Below are 19,262 nucleotides of genomic sequence, written 5' to 3'. Positions count from 1 at the left end.
GTTCTCTACCACTTGTAGTTTTTCCCCTCCACAAGTTATATCCACATTTGGCCTATTCTTCTTCCTTGTTGTGACGATTATTTCACTTTTCTTTGCAGAGAAATGGATTCCATATTGTGCTGCCGTTGCCTCCCATGCATCTAACTACTCTTGCACCTCATTCTCGCAATTTCCCCATAACATCAGGTCATCGGCAAAAAGCACTGCTTTCATTTTATGATCTCCAATTGCATCTGATACTTGCTGTAGGATTTCATCCATAACAATAATAAACAGTAAAGGCGAAAGTGCACTTCCCTGTCGCAGCCCATTTTCCAGCTTGAACCATGCAGTACGTTCCCTCCCCACTTTCACACAACTCTCACTTGCCTCATACATTTTTCTGACTTTTCCTGTTATCTCTTCATCTATCCCTTTTGCGTTCAGCACATCCCAGAACTTGTCCCTACAGATACTGACATACGCCTTCTCAATATCCAAAAAGGCCATGATTAAGTCCTTCCCGTACTCATAGTGCCTCTCCTGCAGTTGCCTTACTGCAAATATGAGGTCCGTTGTTGATCTTTCCGGTCTGAAACCGTACTGCTCCTCTTGCAGTCTACTTTCAATACTGCTTCTTATTCTCTTCTCCAGGATCTTTTCATAGATTTTTCCACAGTGGCATAGCAGGGTGATTCCTCTGTAGTTCTCACATCTTTTATCCCATTTCTTGATGATCGGGACTATAATTCCTTTCTTCCAATCCTCAGGAATTTTAATATCTGGTCGTAACGCTACAAACTCATATGAAATGGAACGAGCACGTGAGGACTGTGGTAGGAAAGGCGAACGGTCGACTACTGTTTACTGGGAGAATTTTGGGAAAGTGTGGTTCATTTGTAATAGAGACTGCATATAGGTTTCAGTGCGACCTGTTTTGTGTACTACTGCTCGAAAGCTTGCAATCCGCACGAGGTCGGATTGATGGGAGACATCGAGGCAGCTGTGAGGCGGTCTGCTCGACTTATTATCGGTGAGTTCGAATGACATACAAGTATTTCGGATATGCTTTGGTGACCCAAATGGGAGTCTTTAGAGGGAAGACGACGTTCTTTCCGTAATACTGCGAAAATTTAGAGAACCGGCTTTTGAAGCTGACTACAGAATGATTCTATTGACGCAATCATACATTTCGTATAAGGGCCACGAAGATAAGATACAATAAATCAGAGCTCATGTCTAAATGCAGACAGTCGTTTTTCCTTCGCTCTACTTGCGACTTGAACAGGAAAGAAAATGACTAGTAGTGACGTAGAGTACCCTCCACTATGCACCGTACGGCGTCTTCCGGGGTATGTTGGTAGATATAGATGCCTGAGTATTTATTACTGCTGGTTGAAGCAGTTATGATGTGTTGGGCCTACGATGAGTGATTGTAGCCTACTTTTCTGGGCTCATCAGCGGCCTTCAGCATCTTCTGTTTCGTGAGAATGACTTTCAGAGCTTCAGCTGGTTGCTTTTCCTCCGTATTAGCAGGCCGACAGGTGTTCCTGTCACACTTTTACTCTGTCTTACGAAATCAAGCTGCGGTGTTACAATAAAATATCATGTTTCTGAGTTTACGATTCAAGCTTCTCACTCGCATGACGTGAGGCGATCTCTGCCAAGTCTGTTACATTTTTCGCAATGCCCGCTTTGTGTGTGTGTGTGTGTGTGTGTGTGTGTGTGTGTGGACTTGACAGCAACACAGCGATTTCGCTTCGCTTGGTGCTGGCTGAAGAGAACTTCGAGAACATTTTACATTTATCCCGTCTTGTAGCTGTAGATTTACGGAACATGCAGCAGTCCCCAGCGATTAAGAGGCCTAGGTCTATTGCAAAGTCTAACAGAAAGATGAAGGTTCTGCTGCTAGGTAGTTCGACGGTAGAGGTGTAGGCCAGCAGTCGCAAGAAGTGTTGGGGAGTGAGTACCGGATCACCAGCATCGTGAAGACTAGTGCAGGATTGCCTCAGGTGACTGAGAGCATAGGGGAGTTATGTAGGAATTTTACGAAGGAGGATCAGGTAGTGATAGTGCGTGGAGCAGGGAACAGCCTTAATATGAACGGGGAATACGATGTAGGTGGTGACCTGGTAAAGATAGCTACTCAAACTGCTGGCACTAATGTCCATTTCGTGCAACTATTTCAGCGGCATGATCTGCCTCGTCTTAATGCGGCTGTTGGGCGGGGTAACATGGGGTTGGGGAAGGCGCTGATGGCAGAGGGCATAGGTCACATTTCATGGTTCCAGTTGCTTCTGTCAGTAGATCGGGTTTCACTAGGCGAGTTGTGCACCTCAATGGGTATGGGAAGGGGAGGCTGGCAAATCTTATAGGTGACAGTGTAGTGGATGGTGGTAGGATCACTCATGGAAAAATTCCTCTAGAAGTTGGTGTTAGAGCTGCAACTTTTTTAGATTGAAGGTAGATGATAGGTATACCTCTAAGTGATCACCTTCAGAGGACACAAGTAGAGAAGAAATTTGCATCTTTCATCAAAATATAAGAGGTGTAAGAGATAAAGTTAGTGAACTGTTTATAGATGTTGACTCTGAAATTATTCGTATGTCAGAGCACCACGTAAATAATTTGACAATTCAGAGGCTTTCTTTACCAGGATACAGATTATCTGGCTGTTTCTCGAGGAGTTCCTTGTGAGGTGGGGGCGTGGCTAAGTACGTAAAAATAGTATTCCATTTGAGTCCATAGACATATCACAGCACTGCACTGAACAGATATTTGAATATTGTGCAGGGGCAGTTGAATTTATTGAGACTAAACTTCTAATTGTGATTATTTGCGCGGGTAGGCAGACTACAGAGCCCGGGGCGGGCCTTACGTTACGCAGCACTCTGTTGCACAATCATGCTATCTGACTTCAGAGCATTTCTGCTCAAGCTAGAGAGGGCTCTTTATTCACTTTGTAAGAAGTACCAGAAATTAGTTACATGTGGTGACTTCAATATAAATTTTGTATATGATGGTGCAAGAAAAAGGTTGTTGGTAGATTTCCTAAATTCATATGATCTGATGCAGACTGTGTTTTTTCCAGCTATGGTGCAGGGGAACAGTAGCACAGTCATAGACAATATTTTTATTCATTCTTCATAACTATATATGAATTCTGTGACTGGACATTCAGACCATGATGCACTAATTTTAACACTAAATGGCTTTTGTACTCAAATGTCACATATAATTACAAACTATGTAGGAAAGTTAACCCAGCATCAATAGAGAGTTTTTTAAACCTTGTCAAGGAACAATAGTGGCGGGATATGTATAGTGCTGATAACATAAATGATAAATATAATGCTCTCCTTAACACATTTCTCATGCTCTTTGAGAGTTACTTTCCAACGGGGTACTAGCAGTATTAGGCAGCGTGGGTAGCTGACTAATGGGATAAGGATCTCATGTAGAATAAAGCAGGAATTGTATCGATATGTTACAACTAGTCACAACCAAGCTGCAGAAGTCCTTTACAAACAGTATTGTAAGGTGCTTAGGCCGGCCGGTGTGGCCGAGCGGCTCTAGGTGCTGCAGTCCGGAACCGCGCGGCCGCTACGGTCGCAGGTTCGAATCCTGCCTCGGGCATGGAGGTGTGTGATGTCCTTAGGTTAGTTAGGTATAAGTAGTTCTAAGTTCTAGGGGACTGATGGCCTCAGATGTTAAGTCACATAGTGCTCTGAGCCATTTGCACCATTTGAACCATTAAGGTGCTTAAAAATTTTATCAGGAAGGCAAAGAGTATATGCTATGCAAACAGAATAGCTAATTCACAGGATAAAATTAGTACCATATGGTCAGTTGTGATGAAAATGTCTGGTCAGTAGCAGAAGGTCGACAGTAAAAAGTCAGTTCGTAGTAAAAAAATTTCTGTTGCTGATAAATCAGATATATGAACAGTATTTAACAATCATTTTCTGAGCATTGCTGGTGAATTAAATAAAAATTTAGTTTCTACAGGGAATCATATAACTCTCCTGGCAAATGCCTTTCCGAGATTAATGTCTGAAATACTCATCTGTCATACAGACAAGGGGGGGATTGAGCCAACAGTTAAATCACTGAAGACTAAGGACTCTCATGGATATGATGGAGTGCCTAGCAGAATATTAAAGTACTGTGCTGCACATGTTAGCCCTGTATTTAGACAAATTTGTAATTTTTTCTTTAGGAAAGGTCAGTTTCCAGAACGATTAAAGTAGTAATAAAGCCGCTTTATCAAAAGGGAGAAAGGGATAATGTAGATCATTTTAGATCTATGCCATCAGTGTTTGCTAAAGTTATTGGCATTTTTGGGCAGGAGGCCCCATTCGGCGGAGTTCGGCCGCGCATTGCAAGTCCTTTTTAGTTCACGCCACTTCGGCGACTTGCGAGTCAATGATAAGGACACACAACACCGAATGCCCTGCCGGGAATCGAACCCGGACCACCTCCATGGTAGGCAATAACGCCACTACTACGCTACGGAGGGGGCGCTAAAGTTACTGAAAAGGCTGTGTATGTAAGGATTTTTGATCATTTTATATCACACAAATTGCTATCAAATGTACAGTTCGGCTTTAGAAGTCTTTAAACAACTGAAAATGTTATATTCTCTTTTCTCTCTGAGATACTGGATGGGTTAAACAAACGGTTTCAAACGCTAGGCATTTGATTTAACTCAGGTGTTTTATTGTGTTGATCACAAAGTATTCCTCCAGAAGTTGGACCATTACAGACTACGGTGAGTAGCTCATATTTGGTCCACCTTTTACATTAGCGACAGACAGCAAAAGGTCATGATTCACAATGTTGAGAATGGCTGTGATGTGGGGTGTGAGTGGGGTATGGTCAAGTGAGGGGGGGGGGGGAGGATGCCCAAGAGATCAGTGTTGGAGTCACTCTTGTTCCTTGTTTATATAAATGATATGCCCTCTAGTATTACGAGTAACTCTAAAATATTCCTGTTTGCAGATGACACTAGCGTGGTAGTAAAGGATGTTGTGCACAACAATGGCTCAGTTCCAAATAGTGCAGTTCATGACCTAAGTTCATGGCTTTCAGAAAATAAACTAATGCTAAATCACAGTAAGACTTAGGTTTTACAGTTTCTAACACACAATTAAAAAAACTGCCTTTTTAATTTCACAGGATGAGCATATGATTAGTGAAACTGAACAGTTCAACTTTCTAGGTATTCAGATAGATAGTAAACTGTCGTGGAAAGGACCTTGTTCAAAGACTTAATGCTGCCATTTTTACTATTCGAACAGTATCTGAAGTGAGTGATCGTGCGATACGAAAATTAGTATGCTTTGCTTATTTTCATACATTTATGTCGTATGGTGTTATATTTTGGGGTAACTCTTCCCATTCTAAAAATATATTTTTGGCTCAGAAACGTACGGTTCGGACAATAAGTGGTGTAAGTTCACGAACCTCTTACAAACCCATTTTCACAGGTCTGGGTATTTTGACATTGGCCTCTCAATATATATATTCCGTACTGTTATTTCTTGTTAACAATATTAGCTTCTTCCCAAGAATAATCAGCTTTCACTCAGTTAATACACGGCAGAAATGAAACCTGCATATGGATCGGACTTCGTTAACTCTTGTGCAGAAAGGTGTGCAGTATACTGCTGCATCCATTTTCAATAAGCTACCACTCGAACTGAAAAATTTTAACAGAAATCCACGCGCTTTCAAAGCGAAACCGAAGAGGTTCCTCATGAGTCACTCCTTCTATTCTGTCGATGAGTTCCTTAATCCTTTCAGACCTGAATTTTCCTTTATGTGGTAATACTGTTAGGTGATTTTTTAATGATTTTAGATGCAAGATTTATGCAAAAATAAATACCTGTTTCCAGAACATACCTTTTACACTTGGCTTCACTTTATGGACTAAAATTACGAATTAGAAATTATTCTCTATTGTAATAAACAGTAACATGACGATTCAATAATTACCATGCAAAATAACAATATTCAGTTACACAGTGGAGTTTAGTGAACCAACCACATCTGTGTATTCTGGTGGTGACTAGCTGCTGCTCACTGCTACTTCATCTTTCTGTTATTGTCATAGTGATGCTCAACAGTTGGCAGCACTTGTCCATAATGAAAAAATCAAATATTCACAAATGTGTACATACACTAAACAGATTCAGAAGGATGTAGGTTGCAGTAGATACTGGGAGATGAAGAAGTTTACACAGGATAGAGTAGAATGGAGAGCTGCATCAAACCAGTCTCTGGACTGAAGACCATAACATGTACTTCAGATTTCCTGTGGAAAAAAATACTTCTGTTGCAGCTAAGACATATTAAAATGTAATGTACACAACTGTAGCCAGACGGCCTGAAAGGGTTACAAATTAAACTGATTCTTGTTGTATAGTTCATTGTGTTTACTTAAAATTATGGATTGACTTTTTCCGGGTTCATGAACATTTTACTTTTATCTGATATTACTTTTATGTTGTACTTTAATGTACTGACACGTTCCATGATCTTGCAGATTTGCTCCTTAATTTGGTCCTACGGAACTTGACGGGTAAATAAAAATACTTTATTTATGCTGCGTAACACTACTGCCACTATTATACATATTCTTCTTCACCTTGGCGTAGTACTGTTTGCCTGCAAGGAATACTTCACAACGAGTTCGGTCCCATTGCACGTTCGTGGTAGGATATACGAAACAAATTCCATGGAGGTAAATCGAGGAAATTAATGGCAGAAGCGGAAGAATGTAGGTAGTCGTTGTTCCCTCGCTCGCGACTAGAACAGGAAAGGGAGTGATTATCTTACACATGTCGATGAGTCAGATGATTTCAGTGTCCTTTACTAGTAAAATGTAAGCCGTTCTTACTTCCGCGCTCGATTTCTGCTTTCACGGAAGCATAAAGCGCTGTTAACCACTCCAGCACTGCTGTGGGCAAACGAGGCTCCCCCTCCCCAGGATCAGTCATCTCTCCACGTGGGAACCGGTGTTGCTTTCCGTCCCCGTCTTACAGTCAACACATTGCACGTATATAGATGTCGATTAGACTTACGTGTCATTTTGTTGTTACTAATTGTTCACAGAGACGGGCACTCGATCACCGTTTGTTTATGTGATCTTATTTCCGGATATTCTAATGTTGTGGCGGATGTTTTGTCACTATTTGTGTCATATTGTAGCAGATTCTAGAACTGTGTCTGTGACTTGGTCTCTGTGGTTTGTGTCACGATTTGCCTGCAGATCCTAGAGTAGTCCATTGGTTCACCATTTGTTCTCAAGGTGTTGGATTGTGTAAATCATGTTACACTCTTAGATAAACTTAAGTTACTTGAAATTGATGCCTTAACACAAAACATGTTTGAACCATACTTAACAAAAAGAACGGAAAGAGCTACGTTGAATAATTCAAACGCTATGGGAAAGGCAGAAAATTTTAGTGACTAGGGGGAAACCACAAAGGGAGTGCCATAGGGTTCACTTTTTGGGTCAACTCCTATTTCTTATATATGTGAATGGCCTTCTACTTGAAATTCAACAAGCAGAATGGGTACTTTTTGCAAAGGATACTTACATCAAATCCTATTACAGAGAAAGTAATACAAGAGATTGTTAACGATGTTTTCCTAAGTATTATTACGTGATTTTCTGAAAATGGAAATTTCCTTCATTTTGAGAAAACTTAGTGTGTTCAGTTCTGTACAACATCGTCATACCAACAACTGAGAAGCACATCACGAACAGGCGTCGGTAAATAGGGTAGACTGCTTCAGATTTTTGGGCGTACAAGTTGTTGAAAACTTGAAATGGCAGAGAGCATATTACTAAGCTCCTCATTCAAACAGCTAAGTTCAGCTGCTTGGGCTTCTCGTGGAAGTGTTAGTCTTGAAATTTAACGAATCAGCCTCCTCGCATATCTTGTATAGTTTCACCGAATAACGTCTTGTCGAATAATTTTCAGGGGGTAACTACTCACTTAGAAAGAAAGTAATGATTACACAAAAGCGAGCAGTAAGAGCAATTTTTGACGCTCACATGCTGGCGTTCTATGGGAAACTCTTCAAGAAATTAGGCATTTTAAGTGCTCCATCACCGTATGTACGAGGGCAGTTTAATAAGTAATGCAACACATTTTTTTTCTCGGCCAATTTTGGTTGAAAAAACCGGAAATTTCTTGTGGAATATTTTCAAACATTCCCGCTTCGTCTCGTATAGTTTCATTGACTTCCGACAGGTGGCAGCGCTGTACGGAGCTGTTAAAATGGCGTCTGTAACGGATGTGCGTTGCAAACAACGGGCAGTGATCGAGTTTCTTTTGGCGGAAAACCAGGGCATCTCAGATTTTCATAGGCGCTTGCAGAATGTCTACGGTGTTCTGGCAGTGGACAAAAGCACGGTGAGTCGTTGGGCAAAGCGTGTGTCATCATCGCCGCAAGGTCAAGCAAGACTGATCTCCCGCGTGCGGGCCGGCCGTGCACAGCTGTGACTCCTGCAATGGCGGAGCGTGCGAACACACCCGTTCGAGATGATCGACGGATCACCATCAAACAACTCAGTGCTCAACTTGACATCTCTGTTGGTAGTGCTGTCACAATTGTTCACCAGTTGGGGTATTCAAAGGTTTGTTCCCGCTGGGTCCCTCGTTGTCTAACCGAACTCCATAAAGAGCAAAGGAGAACCATCTGTGCGGAATTACTTGCTCGTCATGTGGCTGAGGGTGACAATTTCTTGTCAATGATTGTTACAGGCGATGAAACATGGGTTCATCACTTCGAACCTGAAACAAAACGGCAATCAATGGAGTGGCGCCGAACCCACTCCCCTACCAAGAAAAAGTTTAAAGCCATACCCTCAGCCGGTAAAGTCATGGTTACAGTCTTCTGGGACGCTGAAGGGGCTATTCTGTTCGATGTCCTTCCCCATGGTCAAACGATCAACTCTGAAGTGTATTGTGCTACTCTTCAGAAATTGAAGAAACGACTTCAGCGTGTTCGTAGGCACAAAAATCTGAACGAACTTCTCCTTCTTCATGACAACGCAAGACCTCACACAAGTCTTCGCACCCAAGAGGAGCTCACAAAACTTCAGTGGACTGTTCTTCCTCATGCACCCTACAGCCCCGATCTCGCACCGTCGGATTTCCATATGTTTGGCCCAATGAAGGACGCAATCCGTGGGAGGCACTACGCGGATGATGAAGAAGTTATTGATGCAGTACGACGTTGGCTCCGACATCGACCAGTGGAATGGTACCGTGCAGGCATACAGGCCCTCATGTCAAGGTGGCGTAAGGCCGTAGCATTGAATGGAGATTACGTTGAAAAATAGTGTTGTATAGCTAAAAGATTGGGGAATAACCTGGTGTATTTCAATGCTGAATAAAACAACCCCTATTTCAGAAAAAAAAATGTGTTGCATTACTTATTGAACTGCCCTCGTATATTTGGTAATGAAATTCATCATCAATAATCCATCACAATTTGAGAAGAGTAGTGATGTCGTCACCTGAGACACTAGAGGAATAAATGACATTTAATACCCATTATTAAAGCTGTCAATGGCTCGGAAATCAATATGCATCAATAAAAATATTTCATCATTTTCCAATGACATAAGCTCTCTGGCAAGTAAAATAGCAAGTTAAAAAAAGTAAGTAATATATTACGTCAAAAGCAATCACCCACTGTGAGACAAGGCAGTCATGAAAAAATATTTGCGATTACCAACGGAACTAGGATTGTCCCCAGGTAGGCAGCTCTTCGTCCACACTGAATCGACGGCCAGGAATATCTTTCTTGAGAGCTCAAAAATATAAACTGGCATGGCAAAGGATCGGGACTTCATGGAGAATGTGTAACTGGTTGCCAGCAAAACTTCTGTAGCGTAGTTGAAACAAAAGGTTTGAGAGCTCCAGAATATTTGCAATGACCTTTTTCTTTGGCTGTAAGGGTCCACTGCTTACTGACTTTCTGGTACAAGGTGGCACTACTAACGTACATCTATACGTCGGCACTTTGTAAAAATTGAAGCGCACTGTTGACTACTACATTTTTGGATCCTTGAAGGAAGACATTCGTGGCCTTCAATCTGCTTCGGACAAAGAGGTATACGCTTGTGTACAAGCACGGCTCCGGACGCAACCGCAAACAATTTTCCATGAAGTCATTGACCGTCTTATCTCACAGTGGGGCAAATGAATTAATGGTTATGGTGATTATTTTTTAAATAATAGTTTACTTACTTCTTTTCCATGCGTCTCGGTTTCATTTGACTGCCCTTTATACAGGTTTATGCAACCTGCAATATTGTATATCACCTTCAGAAACCACGCGCGGGATTTTGATATTCTCTCTCTCGATACGCGTAAACTATATACATGAAAGGATCTTTTCATAGAAAAATTAATGTAGTGAAATTTTGGATATGTTTCTGCTTGTATTTATAGTGTGTTGTCCATGGCAGGCCCTCCTGCAACTCCCCATAAATTTGTGACTACAGGTATTATTTCCCACATTCCAGCTTTTTTGGTCGTCATTGACTGGCCTTATTACACCACCCGCTTAATCTAGCACTTAAAAATTGTAAACATGATGTTTATATAAATCTGACCTAACAATTTTTTGAATTTTAATAACTTAAAATAAACTGCTACATCATCGTATTCGTCAGGACTTCTGACTAAGAAGATACAGCACTCGTAAAAGTTAAGTTTGGATTAAAAAATCAAGGTAATTAGTTTTAGTGTAACATTTCCAAAACTCGTTTTTCATTCCTTACCCTGACGCGCATGTTTAAATTAACAAAATTAAGGAAATAGCCAACAATGCAGATGCCATAAGAGGCCAATCAATACAAACCAAAATTTGTAGAATATTGGGAATAGTTCTTGTAGTCGGAAATCATGGTGCAGTGGTGGGAGGGAATGCCACGAACGGCGTAGCAGAAATTCTGACTGGTGAGGTTTGTGTGTGGTGTGGTGATGTGGTCTGAGGGTTACTTTTGTACGTTTCTCTTGAATATCTCGAAAACCGTGGCTTCAAGCGAAAACGTATCCCATACAGAATTTAGCAACATTAAATTTCCTACAAAGTGGTACTGTTCATTTTTTCTGTAGGACTAATAGTTAGAGCTCAGCAAGCGAGGGAATACGGAAATCTCGCTTGTATCTTTGAAAGGCAGATAGAATATTGTGGAAAACATAAAACGATATTAGTAACAGCAGGTGAACCACCTGGTATGCACATATATTGCAAACTGACCCGTTTCACATCATTTAGATAAGAGAATCTTTCGAATGATTTATGGATGTGTAACTAACCAAACCACTAATAAACTGTGTTATTTTGTTGCAGCAGATTCTAAAGTTGTGTATGCTACTTCACCAAGTGTTTCTATCTATCATATTACTGGTGCAGCTTTCATAGTAGTGGCTGTATTTGGGTCACTGCTTTGTTTGTGTCATCTTGTTTCAGATTATGGTGCTGCGCCTGCCAGAGGATGAGTGTTGGCATTTTCCTTGCGCCATCTTGTGGCCGTTCATCACGAGCTGTTGTTGTTGTTGTCCTCAGTCCTGAGACTGGTTTGATGCAGCTCTCCATGCTACTCTATCCTGTGCAAGCTTCTTCAACTCCCAGTACTTACTGCAACCTACATCTTTCTAAATCTCCTTAGTGTATTCATCTCTTGGTCTCCTTCTACGATTTTTCCCCTCCAGGCTGCCCTCCAATGTTAAATTTGTGATCCCTTGATACCTCAGAACATGTCCTACCACCCGATCCCTTCTTCTTGTCAAGTTGTGCCACAAACTCCTCTTCTCCCCAATTCTATTCAATACCTCCTCATTAGTTATGCGATCTACCCATCTAATCTTCAGCATTCTTCTGTAGCACCGCATTTCGAAAGCTTCTATTCTCTTCTTGTCCAAACTATTTATCGTCCATGTTTCACTTCCATACATGGCTACACTCCATACAAATACTTTCAGAAACGACTTCCTGACATTTAAATCTATACGCGATGATAACAAATTTCTCTTCTTCAGAAACGCTTTCCTTGCCATTGCCAGTCTACATTTTATATCCTCTCTACTTCGACCATCGTCAGTTATTTTGCTCCCCAAATAGCAAAACTCCTTTACTACTATAAGTGTCTCATTTCCTAATCTAATTTCGTCAGTATCACCCAACTTAATTCGACTGCATTCCAATATCCTCGTTTTGGTTGAAGTTCATTTTATATCCTCCTTTCAAGACACTATCCATTCCGTTCAACTGCTCTTCCAAGTCCTTTGCTGTCTCTGACAGAATTACAATGTCATCGGTGAAACTCAAAGTTTTTATTTCTTCTCCATGGACTTCAATACCTACTCCGAATTTTTCTTTTGTTTCCTTTACTGCTTGCTCAATATATAGAATGAATAACATCGGGGACAGGCTACAACCCTGTCTTACTCCCTTCCCAACCGCTGCTTCCCTTTCATGCCCCTCGACTCTTATAACTGCCATCTGGTTTCTGTACAAATTGTAAATAGCCTTTCGCTCCCTGTATTTTACCCCCGCCACCTTTAGAATTTGAAAGACAGTATTCCAGTCAACATTGTCAAAAGCTTTCTCTAAGTCTACAAATGTTATAAATGTAGGTTTGCCTTTCCTTAATCTTTCTTCTAAGATAAGTCATAGGGTCGGTATTGCCTCACGTCTTCCGATATTTCTACGGAATCCAAACTGATCTTCCCCGAGATCGGCTTCTACCAGTTTTTCCATTCGTCTGTAAAGAATTTGCGTTAGTATTTTGCAGCTGTGACCTATTATTCTGATAGTTCGGTAATTTTCACATCTGTGAACACCTGCTTTCTTTGGGATTGGAATTATTATATTCTTCTTGAAGTCTGAGGGAATTTCGCCTGTCTCATACATCTTGCTCACCAGATGGTTTTGTCAGGACTGCCTCTCCCAAGGCCGTCAGTAGTTCCAATGGAATGTTGTCTACTCCCGGGGCCTTGTTTCGACTCAGGTGTTTCAGTGCTCTGTCAAACTCTTCACGCAGTATTGTATCTCCCATTTTATCTTCATCTACATCCTCTTCCATTTCCATAATATTGTCCTCAAGTACATCGCCCTTGTATAAATCCTCTATATACTCCTTCCACCTTTCTGCTTTCACTTCTTTGCTTAGAACTAGGTTTCCATCTGAGCTCTTGATATTCATACAAGTGGCTCTCTCTTCTCCAAAGGTCTCTTTATTTTTCCTGTAGGCAGTATCTATCTTAACCCTAGTGAGATAAGCCTCTACATCCTTACATTTGTCCTCTAGCCATCCCTGCTTAGCCATTTTGCATCTCCTGTCGATCTCATTTTTGAGACGTTTGTATTCCTTTTTGCCTGCTTCATTTACTGCGTTTTTTTTATTTCTCCTTTCATCAATCAAATTCAATATTTTTTCTGTTACCGATGGATTTCTACTAGGCCTCGTCTTTTTACCTACTTGATCCTCTGCTGCCTTCACTGCTTCGGTTCTCAGAGCTACCCATTCTTCTTCTACTGTATTTCTTTCACCCACTGCTGTCAATTGTTCCCTTATACTCTCCTTAAAAGTCTGTACAACCTCTGGTTATTTCAGTTTATCCAGGTCCCATCTCCTTAAATTCCCACCTTTTTGCAGTTTCTTCAGTTTTAATCTATAGTTGATAACCAATAGATTGTGGTCAGAGTCCACATCTGCCCCTGGAAATGTCTTACAATTTAAAACATGATTCCTAAATCCCTGTCTTACAATTATCTAATCTATCTGATACCTTCTAGTACCTCCAGGATTCTTCCATGTATACAACCTTCTTTCATGATTCTTGAAGCAAGTGTTAGCTATGATTAAGTTATGCTCAGTGCAAAATTCTACCAGACGGCTTCCTCTTTCATATCTCTCCCCCAATCCATAATCACCCACTATGTTTCCTCTTTTCCTACTACTGAATTCAAGTCACCCATGACTATTAAATTTTCGTCTCCTTTCACTATCTGAATAATCTCTTTTATCTCATCATACATTTCATCAATCTCTTCATCATCTGCAGAGCTAGTTGGCATATAAACATGTACTACTGCAGTAGGCATGGGCTTCGTGTCTGTCTTGGCCACAATAATGCGTTCACTATGCTGTTGGTAGTAGCTTATCCGTACTCCTATTCTTTTATTCAATATTAAACCTACTCCTGCATTACCCCTATTAGATTTTGTATTTATAACCCTGTATTCGCCTGACCAAAAGTCTTATTCCTCCTGCCACCGAACTTCACTAATTCCCACTATATCTAACTTCAACCTATCCCATTTCCCATTTTCTAACCTACCTGCCCGATTAAGGGATCTGACATTCCACGCTCCGATCCGTAGAACGCCAGTTTTCTTTGTCCTGATAACGACGTCCTCTTGAGTAGTCCCTGCCCGGAGATCCGGACGGGGGACTATTTTACCTCCGGAATATTTTAGCCAAGAGGACGCCATGATCATCTAACCATACAGTAAAGCTGCACTCCCTCGGGAAAAATTACGGCTGTAGTTTCCCCTTGCTTTCAGCTGATCGTAGTACCAGCACAGCAAGGCCGTTTTGGTTAGTGTTGCAATGCCAGATAAGTCAATCATCCAGACTGTTGCCCTTGCAACTACTGAAAAGGCTGCTGCTCCTCTTCAGGAACCACACGTTTGTCTGGTCTCTCAACAGTTACCCCTCCGTTGTGGTTGCACCTACGGTACGGCCATCTGTATCATTGAGGCACACAAGCCTCCCCACCAACGGCAAGGTCCATGGTTCATGGGGTTCCCGAGCTATATCGGCTACATTGCTAGTGAGGATGTTCTGTTTTCGTCGTCTTCTGATTGCAAGTCCCAGAGCCATTTCTGGCGTGGGTGTTTTGTTTCTGTCGTCTTGTAGTTCCTAACTCCAGAGCCATGGTTGTCATTGTCACAGGTATTTTGTTTGAAACCTCTTGTGGTTGCAGATCCTAGAGCTGCAGTTGTCACTAACATGGCTCGATGTGTAGTTGTGTTATCTTGTGGTTGCAGATTGCAGAGCCATGGCTGGTAATAAATTGGTGTGGGCGTTTTGTTTACATTGTCTTGTGATTGCAGATCCCAGAGCCGTGGCTGCCACTCTGTCGGCGTGGTTGTTTTGTCTGTGTCGTCTTGTGGATGCAGATCCAAGACCTGTGGCTACACTTGGTTGGTGCATGTGTTTTGTTTGCGTCGTCTTGTGGTTGCAGATGCCAGAGCCGTGGCTGCCACTCTGTCGGCGCGGTTGTTTTGTTTGCGTCGTCTTGTGATTGCAGATCCCAAACTCGTGGCTGCCACTCTGTCGGCGCGGCTGTTTTGTTTGCGTCGTCTTGTGATTGCAGATCCCAGAGCCGTGACTGCCACTCTGTCGGCGCGGTTGTTTTGTTTGCGTCGTCTTGTGGTTGCAGATCCGAGCGCCGCCACGCGCGGCGGGTGCCAGCCGGACCACGTCCAGCGGCAGCGGCTTCGACTCGTCGGCGCACAGCCCGCATCGTCGCTGCTACCTGCGCGGGGGAACGGCGCACGGCCCCTAGGACCGGCCTCCGTCTAGCGGCTCGCGGCGCGTCCGCTTCGCCAGCGGCGCCTCGTCGTCGGGCACCGCCAGCAGGGACCTGCTGGCCACCGTCCACCTGTACGACTAGCGCAGCCGCGGCCGCTGGGCGGACAACCCATTCCCCGTCCCGCGCCCTCACCGGGGCTGTCCAGCTCCTGCCGGCGCGGGAACCTGTTCGGGGCCAAACGCGTGCGCAGAGCTTGCCGCTCGCTGGATTCCGGACTCAGTGAGCGTTCTGAGTCCTCCGGCGAGTCGGATCTGTCGTCCAAGTCGGCGCCGCCGGCGTCGCACGGCCGGGTCGAGGACTTCCCGGCGGCGACGCGCTCGGATCACAGGGGCCCGTGGATACTGAAGCGCGTGGCCAAGATGTGGCGCTCCGTGAACTCCCACCACAGCCACAACTCTGTCCAGTCTTCTCCTTCTACGGCATCCGCCCCTTCGGTGATGCAGATCTCTGCTGCAGAGAGACACCCTACAAGACTGACGCAACTCAGTGACTCCGTTGCGGATCCCCTTACTATGACTGAACTTGATGATTTCCCATGTGAGCAGTCAGGAAACTCGTCCTCAGGTACTACCGGACAAGTGACGACAAAGCGTGAGGCTTTCGCTCCTGTGAAACAGCGATCGCACGAGTCCATCAGCTCCTCGTCAGCCACTTACTACACTGCTGGTAGTTTCTTCACAGCAGAATCTAACGTATGAACCTTAGCAAGTCCAATTCGAGTGATATTTCCCAGTATTTCAATCTCTTATTGCCTTTCTGTGATGACAGCGAGGTTTATAAACTATATTAAACTTAATCTAAGTGACTGTGGCAATACGTCTACCTACTATTGAGGGTCCGCTGGACTGTGGATTGCGACTCACATTAGGCAAAAACTCTAATTTAAAATTAATGGCGTTCATTGTGGAAAAGTACCCACTAGAATACTGATCGTAGAATGAAATAGAAAAGAACTCGATTTTCATAATGTCTAAGATACTGTGTAACCTAGTCATAACAACGTGTGCTAATCATGGGAATAACCCTTCGTGCATTAATTAATATAGTGTATTGCTTCCATTATGGAAATAATGTGTTGTGTACAATTCCGTAGTTTATCAACTTCAATTCTAATCGGTGCACATCAAGTATGAAACGGGAATATAGCTCCAATGGCCTAAGCTGGAGACATTATGAAAAAGGTCATACTGAATTTTCATAATAACGAAAGTAATAGTCTGAAGTACTGTAATGTGACCAGTAATATCAGTTGGTTCCAGTATGGAATTAATGAGTTTATTGGCGTTACCTGTCAAGTTAAAGTCGACTACGAGCTGCTGTTACACATGTCTGCAAAAGCACACTTTCAAACTTCATACACTTGCAGAGCGACACTCAGCTGACGATGGTACCGGACACACTGTTTCCTAATGCAGTGAGAATGTAGCGCCTATTGACCCAGTATGAAGGAATTACGTTTACGACGTCTTTAAGAGTCTCAATCTGACTTTTAATTGTTCGAATGAGCTTTCTTTGCTTCTGCAGAATCGAATCGTTGGTTTAACCATCTCAGTGGTGTTACCAAGATTTAATGAATGTGATGAGAAACTGATTTCGTTTGTGACGTTTCCTAATGGATGGTCTCTCATCAGGTTACACAGTCGCAGCACAGTCAACAGTAAATCATTTTATGATGGTGGACATGCACCTCGGTAACGTGATATTTACTTTTCCTACGTGTTCCTCGCTTGGTTCCATAAAGCAGTTGATCTCTTACACATATTTCCTCCGAGAAATTGTAACACATATAGTGGTAGCAGCTACGACCTTATTATTGCATTAAGGTAATAACTTATTAAGGATTCGTTTTTGAAGTCATCTTCTGTTAGAAATATACAGGTTAAGAGAGTAGTGGAAGACGATAAACTGTAGATTTTGTTTCTTACAGACCTTATCGATGTTGAAATCGCACTGTGGAATAAACTAATGTCATTAGTCTCTCTTGCCGGAGAGATGAGGCCCCTGATGTTGGGAAAGACACACGGGCGGTAGCTACATACCGAAACGCAATGCACCAGTGTCAAAGAAAGTGATGATCGACCATCACGAGTGGCGCTGTCCAAAGAAGCTACAAAATGATTGATAGCCTGCTTGAAGAGGCGATATGTAGGGCTTCCTTGGCAGCTCTGAAAAACGATCGCAATTTGTCATGACGACGACGCAAAGAGGTCGACGCTTCCAAAGCAAAAACACTTCTTGTAGCAGGCCGGTGTGCATAGCCATTCACTTCCCAAAATTATTACAGCTTTTTCCTTGAAGTATTTATTAAGCTGCTTTTAAAAAAAATCCATTTAAGAGTGGATTCAGTTACATCACTTCTCTCGATCTCCAGATCGAGAAGTTCGTTTTATCTCTTTATAAGTCTCTGTGGTGGAGAAGAATTAGAGAAGAGTTGGACTAGTAACGCAGTTAGAAATCTGATTACTGATGACTACTTTGAAACTTAAACAACTCTGTTCTACTTTCAAGATAGAATTATTTACTTTTTTAACCCCGTCAAGTCCCAACAACATGAAAACAAAAATATTTTAAAATAACTCACAAAAGTAACTGTTATTATCGTTGTAAGCAACGGGTACATGCCGAAACTGGCAGAAAGTAAACCCTCAATTATTTTATGGAGGTGGTTTCGCTTTGGAACATAATTTTAAAATTTTTCACTACATTAACCGTTGTTATCAACAGACAGCAATTGACAAATAGTGGACACTCACTTGTTTTAAGGAAGTGGTCTCATTTTGGAACCACTGATCACATAGGTTTCAAACACCCGTCTTCCCATGTGATATCTGAAAGCAAATTAACATCCTTCATAGATGTCGAACCTTCCTTGATACATAAAATATAGTAATAACGAAATGTGATTAGAAGCTCATCTCGATTGTGATTCTGAAAATTGACCTGAAATTTAATAAATTTTGTATTAAAACCACTTACGGGACCAGTGGTTTAATTTCGAAGCCACTCACAAAAGCAATAGTGTAAACTCAAACTTACGTTACGCAGCAGAAGAAGAGCATCTCATCCGAGATCTCTACAAAAAAAACTTCATTGTAGATACCCGATTTCGATAAAACTAAGTTACCATTCAGTTCTTCATAAAGGTTACTCCAAACGTCTTGTTTGTAGTAACAAAACATAACACGTCATGCCTACCAAGCGCCAAAAGAATAACTAAGACAGTTAATCTTGTGGCTCCCTGGCAGGTGCGAAGTGTTATGTTATGGGAATGATGTTCCGGCGAATTGTGATACACATAGTAATTTTAATTTTGACGTGTGAACGCTTCGCTCGTTTCATTATCTATGTACCTCAGAATTCAATGGAAAGCTTTTGTGTGTAGGTGGCACAAGACGTTTGTAATAACCTTTATGAAGATCTCAAGATAGTAACTTACTTTTACGGAAACAGGTTGTCTACAATAAAGTTTTTTTATAGCGATCTCGGTTACGAAGTTCTTCTTCTCCTAATTAATCACTACAGATCGGCCCTACGAACTCAACGAATCAAACTTGCGTTACAATAACTTTAGATATACTTACTTTCAATGTCAATCAACTCACTATCGCCGCTATAAAAGGACCGACTGTCACACTCTCCTACAACGAT

General features: G+C 42.2%; 1 protein-coding gene across 1 annotated transcript in view; it reads left to right on the top strand.

The window, feature by feature from the left end:
• The window catches only part of LOC126092654 (neuropeptide FF receptor 1-like), a 740,126-nt gene that overhangs the window by 699,357 nt on the left and 21,507 nt on the right, over positions 1–19,262 (top strand). The window contains exons 6-7 of the mRNA XM_049908376.1: positions 15,462–15,572; positions 15,632–16,306. Of these exons, the coding sequence (XP_049764333.1) occupies positions 15,462–15,572; positions 15,632–16,306 (786 nt within the window). The remainder of the gene's footprint in view (positions 1–15,461; positions 15,573–15,631; positions 16,307–19,262) is intronic.

This window comes from Schistocerca cancellata, chromosome 7 (assembly GCF_023864275.1).
Source record: "Schistocerca cancellata isolate TAMUIC-IGC-003103 chromosome 7, iqSchCanc2.1, whole genome shotgun sequence".
Taxonomy (NCBI): domain Eukaryota; kingdom Metazoa; phylum Arthropoda; class Insecta; order Orthoptera; family Acrididae; genus Schistocerca; species Schistocerca cancellata.
This window is presented reverse-complemented; position numbering and strand designations above follow the sequence as displayed.